Consider the following 22105-nt stretch of genomic DNA (forward strand, 5'->3'; position numbering starts at 1 on the left):
TTGAGACAGTATTGTATGTAGCCCAGACTGGCCTCAAACTCGCAGTGATCCTCCTGCTTCAGGCTCCCGAGTGTTGACACCTGAGTAAGTTCTCAGGTGCTAGGGCCACCACCTGTGGTGTAACCCAACCCACTGCTCCTGCAGGAGCCCCAGCAGCGTCCCTCCCAAGCTGTCCTGAGTGTGGCTCTGTCACACTGCTGTAGCTACCCAACCAGCTAACAGGAGTCAGTCCTAGGCTCCAGACACCTCCCAGCAAGAAAAGCCAGAGCCAGGAGCTTTAGCAAAAATGTTTAATCTCTCCTTAATGTGTGTGTTTATTTACAAGTACTAAATCTGAAGAACAGTAAAATAGGAAATTGCCGTATATTTACACAACTGCGGGCGGAGCGCCAGTCAGCGGCCCTGCTTCTAGAGACAGCGCTGAGGGCTGGGGGCTCAGCCCGTACAAGTGACCGTTCTTCTTTTGGGTGGGGGCTCTGCGGCATTAAAGGACAGCTAATTGTGGGCTTTGTCTTAAAAATATCTTTCTCTCTCTCTAAATATATCTATTCTAGCTTGTATAGCACCAACGAGTGAGCTATCAGATCCGGGCTGGGAGGGACACACAGGGGCAGGGCCCTTGGCAAGGGGACCGCAGGGGCAAGGGCTGGGTCCTGGCCACCCCTGGCGCTTCATGCTGTGCATCCGGGGGCACCCAGGCCCCTCTCCCACACCACCCACTGTGGCCCCCTGGCCAAGGGAGAACAGGCAGGTGGCTGGGTGGTGCAGGGCCAGCTGGAGGTACTGGCGGCCTCGAACCCAGAGGCTGGGTCAGGGAAGGGAGCCTAGTGTTAGGAGGGGTGGAGCGGCTGGGAGAAGCAGGGCCATGGTGCGTAGCAATTCCAGCAGAGCCCAAGCCAGCCTGCGGAGCAGAGGTGCTCCTGACATCTCACCCCCCAGCACACGATGGGCTCCAACCCGGCCCCTAGGCCACCCTGGAGTTGGCAGCACCCAGCAGGGGCCAGCAGGAGGTGACCATGGGGTGTTTAGTCCAGCCCCTAGGGTGCTACACATTGGGGACCGTGGGGACTACTGACAAGAGGAAATGAGGGCCTAAGCCCAGGACCTGGCAGGCGGCATGGGCTCCGCAGACACTCGAGGGAGACCCGCTATCCTCTGACACAGCATGCTTAGAATTAGCTGGATCGTCGTGTGTGTAAACAGATTTGCTAAAGTGCTTGCGAGCAGACGCCACGAGCTTGGCCGTGGCCAGGGCCCCCCACAGAAGTCAGGCCAGGCAGGGCTGGGTGGCCGCACCCTCCTGCTGCCCACAGATGCTGCCCATGTGGGTGAGGCCGCCCAGCTGGACTGAGTGGGGCGCGAGTGCCCGGAGGCCTGGGGAAGAGCAGGGCTGGGACTGCACTGGAGGTGTGTGGGAGCTGAAGGGCCTACACGGCCCAGGCGGGACTGGAAGAACTGTGGGCTTCCACTTGAAGCCAGTGTCCAGGGAAGACTTCAGGGGAAACTGAGGCACGGCCAGACGGCATGAGAATGGACAGGGTACATAAGGGAAGGAATCCTGGAGGACGTAAGGGCTACAGCTCCAGCCCGGCCAGCCTCAGCTCTGGCCATTGGGGGGCTGGCAGGGCTGGAGGCGGCTGAGATGGGGTGCCCAGAACCCTCGGCGCCCCATGGGGTGGAAGAGCTCCCTGAGTCAGAAGTTCACCAACTACACACCGACCCCCTCACCAGGGAACGGCTCCTGACCTGACCTCCCAGGAGCCCCAACTGGCTCACACGGCTGGGGTTGAGGGAACCCCAGGGCTGGCAGCCCACAGGTGCAGGGCGTGCTGCCCTCCGCACTGGGGCTGGGGCTGGCCACAGTTAGCTGTCCCTTAAAGTCCGTTAGAATCTTTAGTACCATCGAAAAAGTGAATTCGAAAAGGGGGCTGCTTGTATGCTTATACAAGTGACTGATTAATTTAAAAAAAAAAACAAAACAGTAAAAAAGGGTCTAACCACCTCTAGATTCAACACTTGCAGTTTGAAAAAGATCAACTCAGACTAAACGCTAGCACGATCATGCAAATCCACAGGCCCTACGCACCCCAGAAGCTCTCAGGGGCTGGCAGCAGGTTGGGGCTCTCGAATCCTTTGTCCACAGCAAGCGTGGGGTGCCGGGCGGAGGCGGCCAGGCTTTGGGGCGAGGCTCCGGCCCCAGAAACCCAGCCACTCTCTCCCTGCCACCTGGTAATGCTCTCCCACCACCTGAGCTTTCTTCTACATTGTTTTTCGGACTTCTCCTTTTGTAACTGTACAGTACCCCACTGGGGCTGGAGATGAGGCCAGAGCCACATATATATATACACACACATACATATATATGTACAAGGTTCCGTTAAAAACTTGTTCTCTTGCCCGCTGGGACAAGGGGGTGGCAGCTGACACCAGGCCCTCAGTCCCTGCCCGTCGTCGCAGCCCAAGCTGTCCAGGCCAGCAGGGCCCAAGCATTCTGCCCTCACCACCCAGGCAGAGAGCAGCGGGATTTCCTGTTTCCCTTTAAAAACAAAGTCCCCAGTGTCCTGCTGCTCAGGAAGGGCCCAAGTGGAAGCCATGGCGGGAAGGGGCAGAGGCAAGGGCTCCGTGGTGGGGGGCTCAGCCCACCTTCAGGCCACTGCGCAGGAGCAAGAGGAGAGGGGAATAAATAACGGGAACATGCGCTCTGTGGCTGGAGCCCCAGGCCCGGCGGCTCCCAGAGGCACAGCCCTGAGGACAGAGGGGTCTGTCTGTCCATCCGTCCGCGAGTCCCTCGGAGCCATGGGCGTTCCCTCCATAGGAGGGGACAGAGCCTCCCAGGCAGGTAGACGTGGCGCTCCGGCCTTGGCCGCGCAGAGCACGCGGTGAATCTGAGGATGGTGAGGGGGCAGCAAGTGTAGGGTGCTGGACATGGAAGGCAAGATGGCTTTGGCTCATCTCACCGACCCCAGGCGTGCCCCTCCCACCAGCTGCCAGCTGGGCCCCGATCCTCAGACTTGGTCCGCTGGCAGCCGCCGAGGAGGACGGGACCACTGACCCCAGCCCTGCGCCCTGCCTCCGAGAGACAGGCAGGCTCCTGCCCCTCATGGGGGGGCTCTGGCCCTGGCCTCACCCTGTGGAGGCCCCTTCCACTCCTGTGAAGGCCCCCGGCAGCTCTCGCAGGCAGCAAAGGTCCCTGGGCAGAGGTGGCCAAGCAGGTGCCATCATACCCACACTGATAAACGCCTGGCCATGCCGTGAGGGCCCAGGAAGGGAGGCCGGGAGGATGATGGCCGTGTGCAGCCCCGAGCACCTCCTAGTTCTCCGCACGGTGGGCGCAGCTGTTTCCAGGGGTCCCCATTCTGCAGCCCTCTGGCTTTGCCTCCTGCTGGGCGGTCACTGGCTGGGGCTCAGCTGCTCAGGGCCATCGTGTCCACTACCTGCTCCAGTTTGCTGCGCAGCCGCTGCCGCCTTGCCTGCTCGTCCTTCTCCAGAGCCCCCAAGATCTACAGGTGCGGGAGAGGGGGTGGGGGCAGGGCTCAGAGGGGGCCCAGCAAGAGCCCCCCGAGTCACCAGGGGTGCGTGACATAGGGCCCTTCCACACGCGGCCACACTGCTGTCCCCTCCCTCTTGGCCTTCTCTGCACTGTACATGGAGCACAGGGCTCCTCTGCTCACCGGGACCCCAGCTGGTCTTTCTCCTCCACCCTGGCTGCTACCTGGGACACTCCCCACACTGTGTCCTCTCTTCTGCCCCTGTCTCCCGGCTGCTGCCCGCTAGCCTTGGCCTGAAAACCCCTCTGCTGAGCAGTGATCTCCATATCAGATGGGGTGGCTGGAGCTCTACTGCCCTCGAACCTGAAGATATGGACCTCAGACCAGCATCTCCTGCAGCCTCCTCATCTCCAGCTGGTGATCTGTCCTCTCACCGGTACCACCCTTAAGCCACCTGGCCTCGCCAGTTCTGACCACAGCAGGCAGCCTGGCCCTCTGCTTCTGAGTGTCTGGGTCCCTGACTGGCTTGGGGAAGTAGGCCAAGTGCCCCAAAGCCTGCACACCCAGAAAGGGTTCCCTCCGAGGGCAGCCTAACCATCCCCTGGGCCTCCTGCAGATGGCCACCCAGGCTACTCTGGCCTCAGTGCCTTGGAACAGACTGCAGCTGCCCTGCCCACAGCCCATGGACCCCAAACACAGCCCAGGAGCCGGCTGTCTTGTGTGTAGAAACCGGGAGGCTTCACACCCTCCCCCAAAGTCAGCGGAAAGCAGGGAAGGACGCACCCACCCTGGAGACGTCCCCCACCTCCAGCCCTGCGAGGCCTGTCACAGGTAATGCTGGAGACGGGAGAGGCAGCCACCCCTCTTGCCTGCACGCGGCTCACCTCATCCTTGTACTTGGTGATATAGGAGTAGATCTCATGCAGGGCGCTCATGCTGTTGAACTGGCTCAGATGCAGCCGTGACTGCTCGGCCAGGTAGGCGCTCATGTCCTGGTCACTGATCGCGGGCATCTTGGCGATGTCGGCATAGTACCTGCAGGTGGCCAGACGGAAGTGAGGGCCCCGCCCCGCCTGTACCCCCAGGCCCTCCCTGTGCCTGCACTGTACCTCTCCACCCAGCTCTTGTAGTTGGGGATGTCCTTGGCATAGAGCAGCTTGTTGGAGGGCGAGTCCTTGCCCAGCTTGTGCTCCGATGTGGAGCAGGAGTCCATGAACGTCTGGGCCACCACGGACAGGCAGGCATCTGTGATGCTGTTCTTGTGGATGTCGAACACGAACTGCGGGTTCTTGATCACGTTCACCCAGAAGCGCAGGGGCAGGCTGTGGACACGCAGGCCGGGGCTCAGCTGCCACCCTCAGGCCTCACTGTCCCTCTGAACTGGAGGGTCAGGCTTCCAGCCCACGGCCTCCTGATCCTGGCTTCCAAAAATAGTGCGACGCCATCTGATGGAAGCAGGCCCCAGGGTGGGGACAGTGCCCTGCCGCCTGCTGCCTCTCACACACATCACTCCCGCGCTCAGGGTGTGTGCTGTCACATGCGTCACAGCGGGCAGGACGCACAGACCTGGGCCGCACACTGCCCTGGCTCCTGGCCCGCATGCTGTGCAGGGACCCATACTCAGCTCTGGGCCCAAGGACGCAGTGCTATGGAGTCCCTAGCCCTAGGCCCACACCATCACCACAGAGATGGCCAATACAGGCCACCAAATGAAGCTGAAAGTTGAGGTCCCTGGTCACCCAGGCATGTTAAGTGCTCAAAGGCCATATGTAACTGGTGGCCACCACCCTGGATGGCTTGGTCTGGAACCCTCCGTAGGCAGGACTGTCCCAGGTGGGGTTGACTGAGAGGTACTGCTCCTCTGAGAGGGACACCCTCCACGCCCAGCACTTACCAGTTGCTCTTCCAGGTGTGGCGCACATCAGCATCATGGATCTGGTGCTTGTCTGCCTGCTCATCCAGGAAGTCAAACATGTACTTGATGGCCAGTGGCAGGGCTGAGCCTCGGTGTGCTGTGCTGAAGATGGTCTCAAACAGGTCATCCACAAACTTCTGCAGTGTGCCCTGAGGGCAGGTAAGGGTGCAAGGCTCCAGGGCTTCGCCAGCCACCAGCAGCCGCTGGGGCACCCGAGAAGGCCTGTTCCCAGCTCCCAGCAGGGTGGCACACTCAGATGGGGCCATGCCATCCCCACGTGCCTGCCGCCTACCTTGGTGGCCAGCAGCCGGGTCAGGTAGATCTCCGAGACCATCTTGCTGCCTCGGTCCCCCTCACGCTGGTCCAGGTGGTCATGGTTCTTCACCAAGTGCCACAGCTTGGTGCCGCTCTCCAGGTCGGGTGTGATCATGGGCGTGCGTGAGCGCAAGCTGTCAGGGCTGCTGGCCGTACGCAGCATGCTCTCTGTGGGACCCGGACCTGTCAGTGGGTGGCCTGTGTCCGCACCTGCACGGCTGCATCCAGGCCTGTTTCATCTGAACCCCGGGGACCTGCACCCACCTCCCCGGGCTGCTGGGGACAGCTGAGGAGGCCAGAAGGCAGCATTACAGGGTAGACACATGGCACGGGGCACGGCAAGCCTCCAGAATGCCAGTGCCCCTGAGTCTTGGATTCTGCCCAGGCCCAGGGCCACCCGTGCCCCTGCCCAGCCCCTCACCGTATCTGCTGAGGGACTTGGTGAAGGTGGAGGAGTTGGAAATGTTGTAGGCAGACGTTTGCTTGGGCACCAGTGCCACTGATGACCCATCTGTCACCTGCAGGCAGAGCGTGGGGACACAATGACTCCACAGGATGCTACAGAGACACCCTGCCCACCCTAAGGGCCTGAGTGACACCGCTGCCCCAAGCCCGGAGGTGGGTCACCTCACCGCCGAGCCAGGCTGCTGGAACAGTGCCCAGGGGGGCCCAGGACGGCACACCAGGACCTCTGCCCCCTCCTTGCCATCTGCTGCCAGCCCCAGGCTGGAGTGTCTCCTCGCCAGCAGTCCCGACACCAGCGCCGGTGACGCTCTGTGCTGAGGGAGGCAGGTTACCTGGTAGTGGGCCAGCGTGTTCAGCCTCTTCCAGTCGTTATCAATCTTGGTAGTGACGTCCTCGTCCTGCAGGATGATGCGCGCCATGCGGCCCTGGCGCCACTCTGTAGGGAGGAGGGCACTGGAGAGCGGGGCCGCAGGGCCTCGTTCCCTCCTGTCACCTGCCTGTGGCCCCCCAAAAGGTGGGGGACACCGGGGACACTAGGCGGCCCCAACCCCTGGCTCGGCCCCAGGGCAAGTCCCAACTAATGAGCTCCAGGCCCCACTCCTCAGCCAGGAGCCTGAGCCCGTCACGCTGGCCCTGATCCCAATCCGTCAAGCCACAACCGCTGCAGGACCCCAGAGCCCTAGCCCCTCGCCACACCCTCCCTCAGGCCCGTGTGGCTCCCATCCCAAAGCCTCTGTCCTGGCCAGAGAGCCCAGCTCCAGTGCCCCTTCCCCTGGGGCTTCCCACAGACCAGACCAGCAGGCACTGAGCCCTGCCTAGCTCCCCACCTAACTCAGCCCTGCACCCCGGATGGGCCCCGCCCGGCATGCCTCGGCACACACGGCGCCCTGCTCAGAAGCCCAGCCCAGCGACAGCCGCTCTGCTCACCGAGGTCCATGTCCCCAGCCTTGGGCCGCTGGGAGTAGGGCACCCCCTTGTACACAGCATCCAGCAGCTTCTCCTTGACCTGTGTCACGGTGTCACAGTTCAGCCCCTTCACCGGCACCTCAGGCGCGTTCTCATTCTCGGGGTTCACGCAGTTCAGGGTCTGTGGGGGTGGGGAGCGGCAGCATCAGCCCCCACCGCTCAGCCTCGCTGGCTGGGGGTGGGACAGGGGACAGGCCCGGGACACGAGGCCCTGCCGTGCTCACCAGCGTCTTGTAGTCGATCTGCTGCCGGATGAGCTTGTCCTCGCTCAGGGAGTAGCGCGCCTCGCCTGTGATGGCGTCGATGGGGCCCTTCTCCATCTGCTGCTTGATGGCGCAGTACAGCATGAAGAGCGGCTCCCCCGCGCACTCCTGTGGGGCCAGGGGCGTGAGGAACGGCCAGAAGCCCAGGCTCCCATGGCCCACGGCCCTCCCAGCAAGGACGGACAGCAACTCATGCCAGCTCATAGGAGGCCAGCGTGCCTCTGTGCCAGGGCTCAAGGGAGAGTGACCAGGAAGAGACGCAAGCAGAATCAGGGCCCCTCAAATGTGAATGTCAGACCCCAAATAAGCCATGGCCTGGAGACACAGGCGTGTGGAGAGGATGCAGCTGGGCAGGAGTGAAGGGTCCATGTCGCCCTGAGGCCACCCCCGGCCACAGCCTCGAGTCACTCAAGAGCATGCTCTCAGCACCCTCACAGGGCAGAGCCATGGGCCCAAGACACAGCAGGCAGCACCAGCACCAGGACACAGCAGTCCACAGTCCAGGCCTCAAGGACAATGGGGCAGCCTGGGCGCTTGGTGTGGTCTGCCCTGGCTCTGCCCTGATCTAGGCCCCTGGAACCCACACCACTGCCAACAAGGCCACCTCCTATCCCAGTGACCAGTCCATGGCCCTTCTGGGTCCTTCACATTGCTGCCTGAGGGCCTTTGGGCTCATCTACAGACATGGAGATCCAGTGCCCAGCAGGGAGCAGGGCAGGGATCAGTTGACATCGCCAACTGAACAGAATGAACGAGGAGGTTCACGTCGGCACAGCGAAGTCCAAAGGGCCAGCAGGCAGCGCTCAGCCAGGTCCTGCAGCCCTCACAGGCTGCCCCTGACCTCCGACACCTCCGCCTGCCGTGTCATTGGCAGGTTGAGGGCCCGCCTCCCATCCGGGCCTGGTAGACAGGCAGCTCCGGCCCTGTAACCAGATGCTCCGGGCACCTCGTTAGCATCTGCAGTAATTAAAGAGACAGCTGCTAAGGAACGGCCGCAAGCGCAGATCATCCCGAGACCTTCCAACAACATGCCTGTCTCTGAAATTACGTTTCATTTGCAAACTTGGCTTCATTAAGTCAGCGGAGAGGGAGGAGGGGAGGGGCGGCCATCCATAGGGGCGCTTCTTGGAAATGCATCTGACACAGAGTACCCAGGGACAAAAGGACTCCCAGGCCTGGACTCTGCAGAAGGCGAAAGGTGTACAGCTAGATTTCTTAAGGTAGGTGGAGGGAGGTCACTGCCCCAAGGTCACATGGTGGATGAAGTTGGTATTCAAATCCAGGTCCATCTGACCCCAGTAGCCCTCCTATAAAAGCTGGGGGTTCTCACGAAAGACATAGGCCCAGCCAGACTGTTTCTTCCTGAACCAGGCTACAGCCTCTGGAGCCATCAGAGATTCCCCAGAGGCCAGGGAGGAGGGAGGCCCAGAACCCTAGGCCTCCGAAGACTCACCTTCCCTCTCAGGGCCTCAGTTTCTGGTACAATGAGGGGAAGGAGGCAGAACTCAGCTTCCTCCAAGCCCGAGCTGAGAACAAGCAGAAACTGCCTAAGAAAAAGCACTGCTTTTGCTGTGAGTGGTGGTGTACACCTAAACCCCCTGCACTTTGGGAGGCTGAGGCAGGATGACAAGTTCAAGTCCTACCTGGGCAATTTAATGAGACCATGCCTCAAAACTCAAAAAATAAAAATAAGTAAAATGAATAAAGCAGGGAGTTGGGGATGTAGTTCAATGCAAAAGCCCTGGGTTCAATCCCCAGTACCACAAAAAATAAATCAAAATATTAAAATGGCACTTTTCATGCAGTAAGATAATCCAGGTAAGGGCATTTCAATAAATGCTGGTAGGGTAAGTGCTTCTCCATGTGGTGGGAAAAGCAAGATGGATCCCTACACCTCGGACCACACGTAGGTAAACATCATTTCTTAGCTATCACAGGGGCCATAAAAATGAAAGGGGGGACTTTTTGAAAAACTGCTATTTTAAAGAAATAACCCCACAGAAATGTGCAAAGGATTAAAAAAAGTGCAAACTTTGCTTCAAAGAAAAAAGGGGCTGATTAAGCATATGCGAAGATGCTCACTTTGCTAAAAGAAACTCCAACTAAAGCAATCAACTACCGACGCGCACTTATCAAACTGGCAAAGGTGCAGGCGACGGACACAGCCAGCACCAGCCCAGGCCAGGAGCCGAGACCTGACCTGGGGCATGCTTTCACACGTCACAAAGGAAGTGAACGTGTGGGTCCGCACTCTTCTCCCGGAAACCCCTTGTCCCCGCACTCAGCAAGCCAAGACCACCGTGCCAGAAGCCAGCTGGGGCGCTGGTTGCTGTGGGCAAGGTTCCACTCTCCCGACACCATCACTGTGTGACAGGGAAGTCAACCATGCACCACCCAGACCTCAGAACCTTACACAAATGACAAACACCTGCAAAAGGTGGGTCTGACACTCTGGTCAAGGGGTGGGTAGGAGATGAACACAGTGTCCGAACAGTGTTGGACCCGCAGGAGGATAAGGGCCCGACGCCAGGGTTTCTTATGTTAAAAGCCACTCAGGCTGGCAGTGGCGTTTCATCTGCAGTCTTGGCTTCATGAAACCATTGTAACTACAGGCATCAGCGCACTCCTATCTCAGCCTGCAGGCCATCCCCGCTGCTTAGGAGGCTGGGGCAGGAGGATCCCTTTAGCCAGGGACCAGTGTGGGCAATGCATGAGATCCTACTTTAATATTTACTCCCTCCCTCCCTCTCTCTCTCTCTCAATAGTTGCTTTAGTTCAGAAACCAGAGTGAAAGGACATGCACCGCAGCCATGGGTCACCTCTCTAGGAAAGTTTTGTTTCTAAGGACAGCAAGGAACCAAACATTTGGGGGGTTTTAAAAACAGTATGTGACCTCACAGTTCATTCGTGTCACAGCCTGAAGTTCCTTCCTGTTGCTTTAAATTTTAGTTTACCAATCAGTACGTGCGTGTGGTACATAACGGCTACACTCCTTGTACAGCTGGTGCGTGTACATAACCCCTCGATCCCTCCTCCATCCCCTTTCCTTTCCCTCCCTCCCTGATCCATCTATTTCTTGATCCTCTTGCTGTTTTTCATTAAGGCAGGAAATACATACATTTATGTTATATGGGAATAAAACACATGCCCAGACCCCCAGAGCACCTGCCTGAACCCACAGACAGTACGAAACCTGAGACCCCACACTCCCCCCTACACAGTCCAAGCCTTTTCTGGACCCAGTGTAAGCACCCTGCTGTGGGTGCAGTAAGTGGTTCAGGGGACCTGTTCGGGGGGACACTTTCTGCTCAGGTCCTGTGCCCACAAACGTAGTGCCTTTTCCATCTAAGCACCCACCACGCGCTATAGCTGTAATTTTAGTTTGAGGTGCGATGGCAAATCCAGAATAAATTTCTTTCTCCTTCCTCCCATTGCGTGGACAGAAGACCTGCCCTGACACATATCTCAGCAACCTCAGCGTTTGTCTCCTTCCTTTCCTTGTGACCTCAGGAACCTGCGCCTAATGGGTGCACTTTACAGCCTCTCGCAGACACATCTGAAGTGCCAGCCTCACTGCCCTGCGCCTGTATCAGGTGAAACAGGGTCACCTGCGCCCCAGCGTGTGATACTGTGACCCAACTACCCGGTCACCAGGACGGGAACTAAGTGACCAGTGGTGGGCAGCACGTGCCCGGGACAAAGGGACGGCTCACATTCCAGGACGGATGGCATGCAAGTCCACCCCACCGCTCAGAGCAGCACACAATTTAAAACCCATGCATCGTTTATTTCTAGGCTTCCACTGAACACCCCCAGGCTGCAGGCGACAGTGGGTAACTGCTGTGTGGTGCACACTTTGCTGATGGACGTGGCAGTGGGTGCTTTCACTCTGTGCCGAGTGACACGCACCTGTCACAGAAGACACACATGTGACAGCTGCACCTACACGGGTCCCTATAGTGAGAGCACAAAGCAGGTGGAAAGCAGAAGGGGCTGCCGGGGCAGAGGGCAGGGACAAGGAGCTGGGGTCCAATGCAAACAGATTCAGTTTTAGAAACTGATTCTGCAGATGGACGGTACTACGGATGCACTTGACGCTGTGGAACTGTGCATTTAAAAACGGTGGGAAGGTGGTGAGTCTCTCGTGTATTTTACCATAAATACTCTTCCTTAGAACAAGCCAAAGGTGGTAGTGCACACCTGGGAGGCTGAAGCAGGAGGATCAACCATTGTCTTACTAAAGACAATGTCTTAAAATGTAAAAACGTCTCGGAATATAGCTCAGTGCAAAGGCGCTTGGTTCGATGCCCAGTACCCCACACACACCGAAGAAAGCAAACGATCACGCGCTCCCCTTCTGCTGAGTGTCACGGGACAGCATCGTGCTGTCTGACCTCACAGCTGTGGACTGCAACTCACTGCCTGCCCAGCCTCACGGGACAGAACCATCTTCACGTCACGTGGTAGGACCACACTCAAACTCCTGCACACAGTTGCTACCAACCACACTTCCTGTTTGCGCCAGCGTAGATCCGAAACTCCTAAGCTGGCCCACTATTGGTACGCGGGCGATCCCCGCACAGGAGCCATCTCTGTACTTCAGGCTCGACTTCACTAGGAGCCTAGAAGGTCTCTAAATAATAGCCTATCTTTAAAAAAAGTTTGTGGCAAAGGTCAGGAGCCAGAGGTGTGGATGGGCTCAGGGCCAGGCCAGGCTCAGGGCCCCTCCGGGTGAGAATCAGCCAGCTTTCCTGAGGTCATAGCCCTAGCCCACCACTGGCTGGTGACTGAATACAGCCCCCATGGGGGTCTCGGGCCAGCTGTGCTGTGTTGCACCCTGTCCCTCGAGTGTGGACCTGGGATCTGGTGAGGTCAGAAGGTGGTTTGGCCTGGCTCGCCCTGGCTGTGGCTTTCAGCTGCATCCTCACTGCCTTTTGGGTTTATGGAACCCAACTCAGTGAGCACAGAGATGAATTACATCTCTTTACGAGCTGGCCTACATTGACAGGAAGCACCCACCTGTGAGCTATCTGAGCAGTTCTGCCCGGTAACAGCACTACCATTTCCTGGGCACTCACCGTGTGCCACGGACCACTACATAACACACACCCACGTGTGTCACCTCTCCAGGACCTATGACACCCCCCCACCTGCCCCCTGCTCACTCTAGCCCACGCAGTGCATGCACCTCCATCATCTACTCCCAGCGAGCAGATGCCCTGCACGGACTGCACTCCTGCACACATCCGTGAGCTGGTCACTGTCACCTCTGAGGCTGCCAGCTGGCTAAGGCTGCAGCAGCATCCCCCAGAGGCAGGACGGACGTCCCAAGTCCCAGGATTCTGTGAGGCAGGGATCCTCAGTTCAGGTGGCCACCAGTACCTGCTCCTGACCGCTGGCTCCACTGCCGGTCACCTACACTGCAGAGCATCAACGGGGCCACAAGGCATGCTCCATGCAGGGCCCCTTTGCCATGCCTTCCAGCTTTTTGAAGAAAGCCAGATGCCAGAGTCTCTGTGTCCCAATATCTAACGTGCAGCCAATTCAACAACTCCAACCCACAGAGTGTGTACACAAGCCACAGCCTCTCCTAAAGAATGCTGGCGCCCACCTACCAGGGTCTGGGGAAGCCCGGTGCAGCACCGCGCTCCACAATGGGCAGTGCACAGCGCCCTGAGGAACCCTAGATCAGCCCTGAGCCTTTGAGGCACCTGCCCAGGCCCTGCCTCCCTTGGGCGTGGTGCCTGTGTTCGAAGTCCAGCTCAGCCGCTGGCTTTGCACCCTCTGTGGGCTGGGCAAGAGATGGGCAGGAGGGACATTCATGCAGGGTGGGGCAGATGTATGTCTTGGGGTGCTCCTGCCCGGGCTGCACCCCAACTGCAGCCACTTCCTCAGCACCTCCCTAGGGTGCCCTGCTCCACTCTCTCTCCAGCCTCCCTTCCTGCATGCCAACTGACCCCTACCCTCAGGAGCCCCCTCTGCCAGCCCAGCCTACCTTAAGGAACTTGTACAGGAGGAAGGTGAACCAGTTGGTCAGCATCTTCTCGGCCACTGACTCAGTGCTGGGGGAGGAAGAACAGTGTGCCACAAGCAGGTGGCACAGTCCCCGCTGTCCACATCCCCACCCGCCACATCCACCACCCGCCACATCCACCACCCGCCACATCCACCCCCGTCCTACAGTGGCGGAGGTGGAGCGGGCACTGGCCGCTCTGGAGGTTGTGGGGCAGGACCCCAGCAGGCAGGCTCACCGGCGCAGCAGCAGCTTGGGGTGGTTCTTGCTCTCGAGGTTCTTCTCAATGAGGTCGGACAGCAGCTGCTTGAGCACACCTGTGGCGTACTCCATCTCACCCTGCAGAGCCGTCATGATGAGCGAGGCCACGTTGCCACGGTCCCGCATGGAGAAGCTGCGCTGGGCCTCCAGTGTGCGGATGAAGGTGAGCAGGAAGTGCTTCTTGGTCAGCAGCTGCCCGAACAGCGTCAGTGACTTCTCCACGTTGGCCTGCACCTGGGTGAGCACGTGCCTGCTCATGCTCTGCTGCCACAGAGCCACGGCAGGTCAGCCCCCTATCCCAGGTCACCGCTGGGTGCCAGGACAGCATCCTCAGCCTCCCTGCTCTCAAGGCAATGCTCCACACAGAACCCCGCCCCACCCCCTGGATGGGGAATGAAGTCCAGAGAGGACACGGGCCCCCAGCATGGGATGGGTAAGAAAGTGGAGCACAGAGGCGGGGGCGCTCCTGGCCTGCAAATGGGGCCTGAGTGCTCGGGACCACTTCCTCGTGGTACTCAGGGCCTGCAGCCTGGGCACTCAGACGTTGACAGCACAGCCCAGCTGAGGGCTGAATCTGCATCTGCTCCCACCAGTGGACAGAGCAGACTCTGGTCAGGCTGGCACTGCCTGTAACAGGGCAGTGAGCTCGCTACCAAGGCCATGTCTGGAAGCTTCAGGGGCCTAGGCCAGCGAGCAGTAAGCCCAGGTTGGAGAAGGCTTGTGAGGGAGAGGAGCCACACCACGCAGGGCCCTGCCTCAGCCTCAGGCCTCAGGGTGCCCCTGAACGTTCAGCCCCTGCCTTCCAACAGCTAGGCTGGGCCCCGAGCCCGAAGGAGCTGGACTGTCCCCTGCATAGCTGGACTGTACCCTCTGAGCTTAGGGTGCAGCCAGCGAACACACCTCCATCTCCTTGAGCACAGGGTGGTCCTCGATCCCGGGGAAGAGCACCCGCATGGCATAGGTGCGGTAGTCAAGGAACGGGATGCCCGCACCGTCCAGATCATTGGTCAGCTCGTGGATGTCCGTCTGCAGCTCTGCAAAGGCTGTGGCCAGGCAAGGTGTCAGAGCAGCCCTGCCCCTTCCTCCTACCATCAGGGCCAGGGTCCACCACAGTGCCTCCCTGTGCCACAATTCTCCAGTCCTAACACGATAAAAATCCTCTGCCTTGCTGGGCAGTCCTGGGATTCACCAAGCAAGAGCAGAGCAGCACCAGGGCTGCCGGCCGCAAGACCTCCTGGCTCCCCGACACCCGGAGAGGGCAGCCATGGGCTCCAGCCCTCACCACTCCAGGGAAGGGCGAGGCCAGGGCCGGGTGGTGTGCAGCAGATGTCCCGGGGCCAATGGCTTCAGGGTGACCCTAGGCTCCCAGCAGCCCACACTGACACCTGCCCCCTGAGCATCTTAGGCCCCAGGCCCCTCAACAGTCACCCTGTGCTCCGCCAGCTCTGTCTCTCAGGAACAAAGGCGGGCAGGCCCAAGGCCCGCAGAGCATTCCCGAGCTGTGAGCTATGCACAGCCGTTGGGGTGCGCTATCTGATCCAGAGCCAGAAGAGCAGGCAGCTCCAGGGATGGTGGGGCTTTAATTAGAAGCCAGGCCTTCATCTCCTGGCACTACTGCCTGCCAGGTGTCTGCTGATCTCCACCTGGCAGCTCCAAAGAAGCCTCTGTGGACACTCGTCTTCCACAACAAGATCCAAGGGAGCCCAGGGCCCGCCTTGCGCCCAGCCCCCACACACCTGCACCCTGTCCCGCCACAACTGCCCCCTCCCTAAGCAGGGGGCCACTTGGGTCAGGGGGGTGCTCCTAGGATGTAGGTCTCAAGTTTTAAGACTAGCCAAGTCCCACCGGGCATGCGACACTCGCCTATAATCCCAGCACCTGGGAGGCTGAGGCAGAAGGACTGCTGTGAGTTCAAGGCCAGAGAGGGCTATACAGTGAGTTCAAGGGCAACCCTGGCTATGTAGTGAGATCCTATCTCAACTCCCCCTCTGAGAATGACTGGACATTCTGTCGCAGTATCCAGGACCTGCCAAAGCTGCTAAAGACCCCACACTGGAGTGCTGCAAGTGCCGGCCCAGTGTCGCCTCCAGAGCTGCAAGCATCTCCCAGTGATCACCTGCACATGCCCTGCACAGCACTGGGGGATGTCCTACAAACGTCAGTCACCAAGACCATTCCATTCTTCCTCACAACCATGACTTCTGTGCAGTGGTCAAGAGGCCGACAGGAAGGAGGGGTACATGGGGCTGGCCCAGTGCCTAGGGGACCCAGGCCAATATACCACCACACCCCAGAGGGCAGCCCAGCTCCCTGCTGCAGAGCCAGCCCCACCCAGCAGGTGCTGCCACAGCCCAGGGCCTCTGAAGACACCAGGACCCGGGGGCTCAGCAAGGGGCCCTGCACATCCCAGTCGTCACACCCACAGCCCACGGTCTGCAAGCTGAAGGTCACAAGGCCAGGCTGTGCTGGGGGGAGTGTTCAACCACGGGCATGCGGGCTTCCCTGTGACACGCTGGGCAGAGATGGGTGGTCCTGGGTGGGGGACCCTGCTGCATCCTACACAGGGTCCTGTTCTAGCTGCGTTCCCATCCTAGCCATTCCTTCCACCCTTTCCTAGCCCTCAGCCAGCACAGCTATGGTCCATGCAGGCTTGGGATCCACCACCCTGGCCCATACGCCACTGGATGCTGGGGTCTAACTCTCTGGTAAAAGCTTTGGGGGCCCAGGCCCAAGGAAGGGGAGCTGTGAGGCCAGGGATAGCCATCAGGGGGAGCTCAGCGAGTGGGCCTCAGGCTGCTGGGCTCTTGCTCTCTGCCACGCTGTTACCCAAGCCAAGCACATGTCCAGGGAGGGGCCACATAGGAGGCTGGCTACTGCGCCTTACACATGCCCTGCATAGAAGCCCCAGGCTGCCCCCTCAGGAGCCAATGTCTGCTACTCATACTCAAGGGTTGGGATGGACACACTGCCCATCTTAGGAGCACGGCATAGCCAGCTCAAGGACAAAAGGCAGTGTAGGCTGAGACCTGGGGGTGAGGGGGACCTTCCCAGGCTGCAGACAGGAGCAACCCAGGCAGCATGGGTACGTAAGTTCCAGCATCCTACAGACCCCGCCCTGTCCATCCTCATCCCAGAGACATGGGTGCTGCCACTGCACTCACCCAGCAGATGAGGAGACCAAGGCACAGGAGGTCGCATGACCCAATGTAGCTGTGAGGTGGAATCTGCTCTGCCAGGCCCCGACTCACCTCCTGGGCACTAGGCTGAGCACTGCAGGGCACCAGCCAGCAGGTAGGCCAGGCTACAGACAAATGTCAGCTGCCCGGTGGGCCCTGAGTGCCACTCCGACTGACCTTCCTTGCACTCGAGGGCCACACGGGACTCCAGGTTGTCCATCTGGAGCTGCAGCCGCTTGAGGGTGCGGTCAGCGTCACGGGACTTGCGCTTGTAGGCGATGAGCACGGCCACGATGACCAGCAGCAGCAGGCCCCCGCCCCCACCGATGCCCACGATGGCGGGCAGCGTCAGCAGGCTGTCCGAGTACACTTGCAGCACGCCCGGTGAGAACTCAAAGCCACCTGCACGCACCTGCAGGTGGTGGAGGGGGCTCAGAAGCTGCCCGTGCCCATCTTAGAACCCAAGGACCACAGGCCAAGGTCCCTGAACCCCAGATGGCACCTGCTTAGGGGTGATGTCCCACCAGCAGGGGCCCAGAGTGGCTGGCAACATGGGGACACTGAGACCCAGGGGAGCACGCAGCTGAGCAGGGACTCAGCAGGTGGGCAGTGGGGGTGGGAGGAGGCCATGGGCACATCTGGGGCTCAGTCAGTACTGGGGTTGCCCCGGTTGGGACAGGAGGGCCCAGGGGACTGGGGCTGGAGCCGACTTCCAAGCCCTGCCCTGTCCAGGCGGGCAGAACGGTGGACGCACCGTGACCTTGTGCTGCCCCGTGAGGTTGGGTGACTCGCACAGCAGCTGCGTCTCCGATACAGTGAGGATGCACGGCGTGGAGCCGATGAGCACCGTGTAGTTGAGCCTAGAGTTGCCGGGCGCAGGTGGCAGGAGGTTCCGGCCCTGCGGAGGTGGCAGTGAGTGGGACAGCCGCGCTGAGCGTCCCTTCTCTGGACTGCACCCTGCACCAGCCCGTCCGCCCTGCTCAGCTCTGCCACGCACTCTGCAGGACGCCCGGGGGCCGAGCCCACCTTGAGGATGAGCGGGGAACTGGGCTTGAGCTCCAGGAGGCCAGTGGGGCTGAGCGGCTCCAGCACGGGGTCGGGGTAGTAGACGAAGGAGGAGGAGTTGAGCACCAGCAGGGCACGCACGTTGTCCATGATGAAGCCCAGCTCGTCCGGCCGCTCCCCCAGCTCTGGCGGCGTGCGCGTAGGATTGTCCACAGACGGCGCCCGGCACACCATAGTGGTGTCGTTGTACACCATGCAGCTCTGGGAACACAGCACAGGGACACGGGGCCAGTGCTTCAGAGGGGCAGGCAGCACACCCACGACAGAACTGCAGCCTGGGAGTGCCAGCACCAAGGGTGCGTCCCCGAGGCGTCCCCATGAGGGCTCAGGAAGGGACGGCCCAGACTCCACGCACAGCCCGGGCTGGCACAAGCAAGGAAGGCCCACGTGCCACGTGCGCCCCAGATGGGCACAGGTGCAGACTCACATTTTCTCGCTCGACACCTCCATACTTGGCTCGGATTCGGGGCTCGCGGACAGTGGCCAGATTGGTGCCCGTGACGGTGAGGAGGGTCCCACCGCTAGAAGGCATGAGGAGTCATCGTTCCATGCTCCAGCCAGCACACAGGAGGTGACAGGCACACAGCCCAGAGTCCCTCCCCAGAGCTGCCAGCAGGGCCAAAGCCAGTAGGGAGCCGCCAGCAGGCACCCAGTGGAGGGGCTCCCAGGCGAAGAGCTCCCGGCCAGCAGCGGGGACAGGGACAGGGAAGGGGCGGCGCTGCCCACCTGTTGATGCTCCACTCTGGCTCGATCTTGAGGATGGTGGGGTCCTCCGTGTAGTTGTATTTCACGTCAGGGTTGGCGAGCTGGGCGCGGTTGATGTTAATGAGGATAGGGGCACTGCCCGGGCTCTGCCCAGGGGGCGTCAGGCACCGGATCTCCCGGGAGTTCCTCCTGGGGGCCCAGGGCACAGTGAGGTGGCATCCGGAGGCCAGCAGGGCACCGCCATGGTGAGCTAGCATCCAGCTCCCCAGGAGTGAACCGCACGACCACGGGGAAGGGGCCAGCTGCCCCAGTAGTGCTGTGGCCACTACTTCTACCACATGGGCCGGGGTGTCTGGTGCTGCCCTTGGCCCTGAGGCCAGCCCCTCCGTCCCCATCCACCCTGCCTGGCACGTGGGACATGGCCTTCACGCTGGCTCCCTTGGCCTCTGCCACAGAGGTACAAGGTGGCCCTGCCGCGGCCCTCTTCAGGTGACCCCAACCACGGCTCCACCGCCACCGGATCTTGGCCTTCTCCCGGCTCCAGGCTGCCCACCTGCCCCCTTGAAGCCACCTGACCCTGCAGACAGCCCTGTCCTCTCCCGGGAGGCCAGTGAGCCCAAGCCCCAACCTTTTCCTCCTGCCCTATCCTGGGGACTGGGGGCCCTCCTCCGTCCCGACCTTGAACACGGGGCTTTATCCCCACGACCCTGGGCCACAAGGAAGTGACCCGGGCTGGGCAGTCGCAGGGTGACCTCCACCGGGCACGAGCCGGGCACTACATGCACCTGCACCCTGTCCCCTTGGCTCCTTTGCCACAGCCAGGAGGCCCCACAGCCGCCAGGCCCCGTTCGGCTGCAAACACCGATGATTAGTCTGATAACGGGTAATTACCACAGGAAAATATTTAAAGGGCCGTTCAATTATCATCCCTAATCTAAAATTATCCACTTCAAGCCTCAAGGCTTTTGTTAAGATGTCTGTTTTCTCTCTTAAAAAAAAATTTCTTTTGAGTACTTCTTATTTTGTTCCCAAGGAGTCCCCCTCCAGGCAGGACCGAGGAGGAGGCAGCTGGGCTGTGCCTGCCCCTGACAGCCCAGGCCCCACCCCCAGCCGGCTGTTCTCCTCCCTTTCCCACTGTGGAGGTAGCCCCAGTCTCCATGGTAACCTTCTCCGCCTCTGGGTTTCCATAGTGATCACCCCAGCCAGGCTCTTCATACCCCGTTTCCCAGGCAACGGGAGGGGGCACACAGACATGTGAACCAGGAGTTCAGTCCTGGCCCCCAACCAGCAGGAGAGGCCAAGCAGGCTCTGACCCCCAATCCCACCTGCACCCCGTACCAGGAGAAGGAGCAGGGCCGGCCACCGATGGACACAGCCACATCACTGCCCGCGTTCAGGTGGCTCCCCTCGATGCCAATCCAGGTGCCCCCGGACAGAGGCCCACGGGAGGGACTCACGCGGTAGAAGGTTGGTGTCTGCAGGAAGAGGGAGGTGTTTGAGGGACATCCCTCTTGGGCCATGCAGGGACACTGCTCACACTGCCAGCTTTGCCTAGATGGAGTGGACTCTGCAGGACCCAGAGGTCCGCCCCACTCTGTACGCCCGGGGCTCAGACCCAGCCCAGGTGGGCAGGCTGGGAGGGAGGGGACAGCACACAGGCTGGGGAATGGGGGTGAACTGTGGCCAACCAGGACAAGGAGGGGTGAGCCAGTGGGCTGCACCCAGCAAGACCTTAGAGCACCCACAGTCACTTCCCACCGGCAAGGAGCAGAGGGCGCAGGGGAGGGACTTACCACGAAGGTGAAGCGCTTGGGCGACAGGGCCCGGTAGTGGGGCGAGCAGTCGCGCACACACACCTCCACCAGGGCATCATGAGCCCGCACAGAGCTGGCGTCCCCGATCTCGCAGACGATCCTGTGGGCATCAGTCAGGCCTCAGCTGCTGCAGGGAACCCAACCCGGAGAAGGCCTGGCCTGGCCACCCCTCCTGGGCCACACTCACTGCTCGGCGCTGATGTACTCGCTCTCGACAGGGCTGCAGAGCACCTTGCCCACACGCACACCCAGCCGCACATCCTCGAACCGCAGGCCCAGGTTCTCGCCGGTGATGGTGAGCCGCGTCCCTCCCTGTCGGGGGCCCGTCTCCGGTGACAGCTGCGGGAAGGCAGAAGCTGGGGCACCAGCAGTGGACAGCAGCGGGCCTAGGGGAGGCCCCACAGTGGGCAGGTGGGTGGCGGGAAGACGCAGGCTGGGCCTACCTTGAGGATCTTGGGGTCTGTGCAGCGGCTGCTGCCATGGCGGGCATGCATCCAGGCGGCAGGTGCATCGTACGGGCAATGGTGGCGCAGGGAGCAGCGGCGCTCGGCTACACACCAGCCACACTCAAAGCGTGGGTCGGCTTTGAGGCAGAGGCCACAGCTCTCCCGCTGCGCAGGGCACTTGTAGAGGTGGGCTGTGGCAAGACGCTTGGTCAGTGGGACCCCGTGACCACCAATCCGGACCCAGGCCAGCCCCCGACGCTTACCCTGGATGTTCTGGGGGTTGTCAATGACAAAGTTGCCGTTCCACACGACCGACAGGTTCACAGGCAGGTCACTGATGTCATTGCCCTCATAGGAGTACTGTAAGTGGTAGGCACCGTGGTCAGGCCTAGGGAGGGTGGCTGGCCACCCCCTTCCAGCCACCATGGAAGGTCAGGGTCTGCATGCCTCTCTCGACCTGCACAACTGGCTGTGGGGCAGGCCTGGTGGAGCCTGGAACCCAGAATAGGCATGGCCAGCCTGGGGTCTGATACCCACGGCTGTCACCAGCCTGCCCAGAGTTTGGATGACAGGGTTCACGTCCACAAGCACCCCAGCAGCCCTGCCCACCCCAGCACACAGGGTCTCCCTACTGCTTCTGTGGCCCACACTCTCCAGGAAGCCTGTCTCCGGCAGCCACATGTGCTGTCCTGGCAGAGTAGATGCCCTGCTTCCCACAGTCTGCCCCACTCCTGGCCTCTCAGGAGAGCAACTCCAACCGTGGGGTGCCCTCAGCCCTGCTGGGAGTCGGAACCCCCATCTCCCTCTGCGACTCAGCCAGACCCGCCCTGTGTGTCCCTGGGCCTTGTCACACTTGGCTCTGTCCCAGCCCCTCCCCAGGCTGCTCTCGGGGTAACTGCCCCTCCTCGGGGGCTGGGTCTAGTACTCAAGCTTGTGCCCCACTTCCTGCTGCCAATGACTTCAACCCAGTCCCGTGCTCAGGGTGGAAGCAGGAGGCCTGTGTCTCCAAGGGGTGCAATGGCAATTCACTGTTACTTTGCAGGAATTTCATTGGTTTCCTATCAAACTCCTGATACTCCCTCTTCCCTGAAATGTGGAGGCAAGAGGGATGCAGGGCTGGGAAAGGGGGAAGGGAGACAGGATGCGGAGAGGCAGAGACAGAGTGAAGAGTGAGGACAGGGCAACAGTCATGGCGGGCACAGGTCGGGGGCAG

At 60.7% G+C, this 22105-nt stretch overlaps 1 protein-coding gene across 2 annotated transcripts in view; it reads right to left on the reverse strand.

Moving 5' to 3' along the window:
- Positions 1 to 276: 276 nt before the first annotated feature.
- The window catches only part of Plxna1 (plexin A1), a 40158-nt gene continuing 18329 nt past the window's right edge, over positions 277 to 22105 (reverse strand). The window contains exons 10-31 of one of the 2 annotated variants that reach the window (XM_013515479.1): positions 21156 to 21252; positions 20890 to 21083; positions 20634 to 20785; positions 20426 to 20546; positions 19971 to 20107; positions 18654 to 18821; positions 18355 to 18448; positions 17889 to 18128; positions 17617 to 17760; positions 17040 to 17274; positions 14587 to 14729; positions 13664 to 13920; positions 13408 to 13474; positions 7374 to 7520; positions 7111 to 7270; positions 6516 to 6619; positions 6140 to 6236; positions 5696 to 5901; positions 5383 to 5552; positions 4598 to 4810; positions 4373 to 4523; positions 277 to 3500 (exon numbers count right to left, since the gene is read on the reverse strand). In XM_013515479.1, coding sequence (XP_013370933.1) covers positions 3405 to 3500; positions 4373 to 4523; positions 4598 to 4810; positions 5383 to 5552; positions 5696 to 5901; positions 6140 to 6236; positions 6516 to 6619; positions 7111 to 7270; positions 7374 to 7520; positions 13408 to 13474; positions 13664 to 13920; positions 14587 to 14729; positions 17040 to 17274; positions 17617 to 17760; positions 17889 to 18128; positions 18355 to 18448; positions 18654 to 18821; positions 19971 to 20107; positions 20426 to 20546; positions 20634 to 20785; positions 20890 to 21083; positions 21156 to 21252 — 3393 coding nt within the window. In that variant the 3' untranslated portion in view covers positions 277 to 3404. The remainder of the gene's footprint in view (positions 3501 to 4372; positions 4524 to 4597; positions 4811 to 5382; positions 5553 to 5695; positions 5902 to 6139; positions 6237 to 6515; positions 6620 to 7110; positions 7271 to 7373; positions 7521 to 13407; positions 13475 to 13663; positions 13921 to 14586; positions 14730 to 17039; positions 17275 to 17616; positions 17761 to 17888; positions 18129 to 18354; positions 18449 to 18653; positions 18822 to 19970; positions 20108 to 20425; positions 20547 to 20633; positions 20786 to 20889; positions 21084 to 21155; positions 21253 to 22105) is intronic. The other variant, XM_013515480.1, reaches the window with a different exon arrangement.

Source organism: Chinchilla lanigera, unplaced genomic scaffold, assembly GCF_000276665.1.
Source record: "Chinchilla lanigera isolate Chin_1 unplaced genomic scaffold, ChiLan1.0 scaffold00028, whole genome shotgun sequence".
Taxonomy (NCBI): domain Eukaryota; kingdom Metazoa; phylum Chordata; class Mammalia; order Rodentia; family Chinchillidae; genus Chinchilla; species Chinchilla lanigera.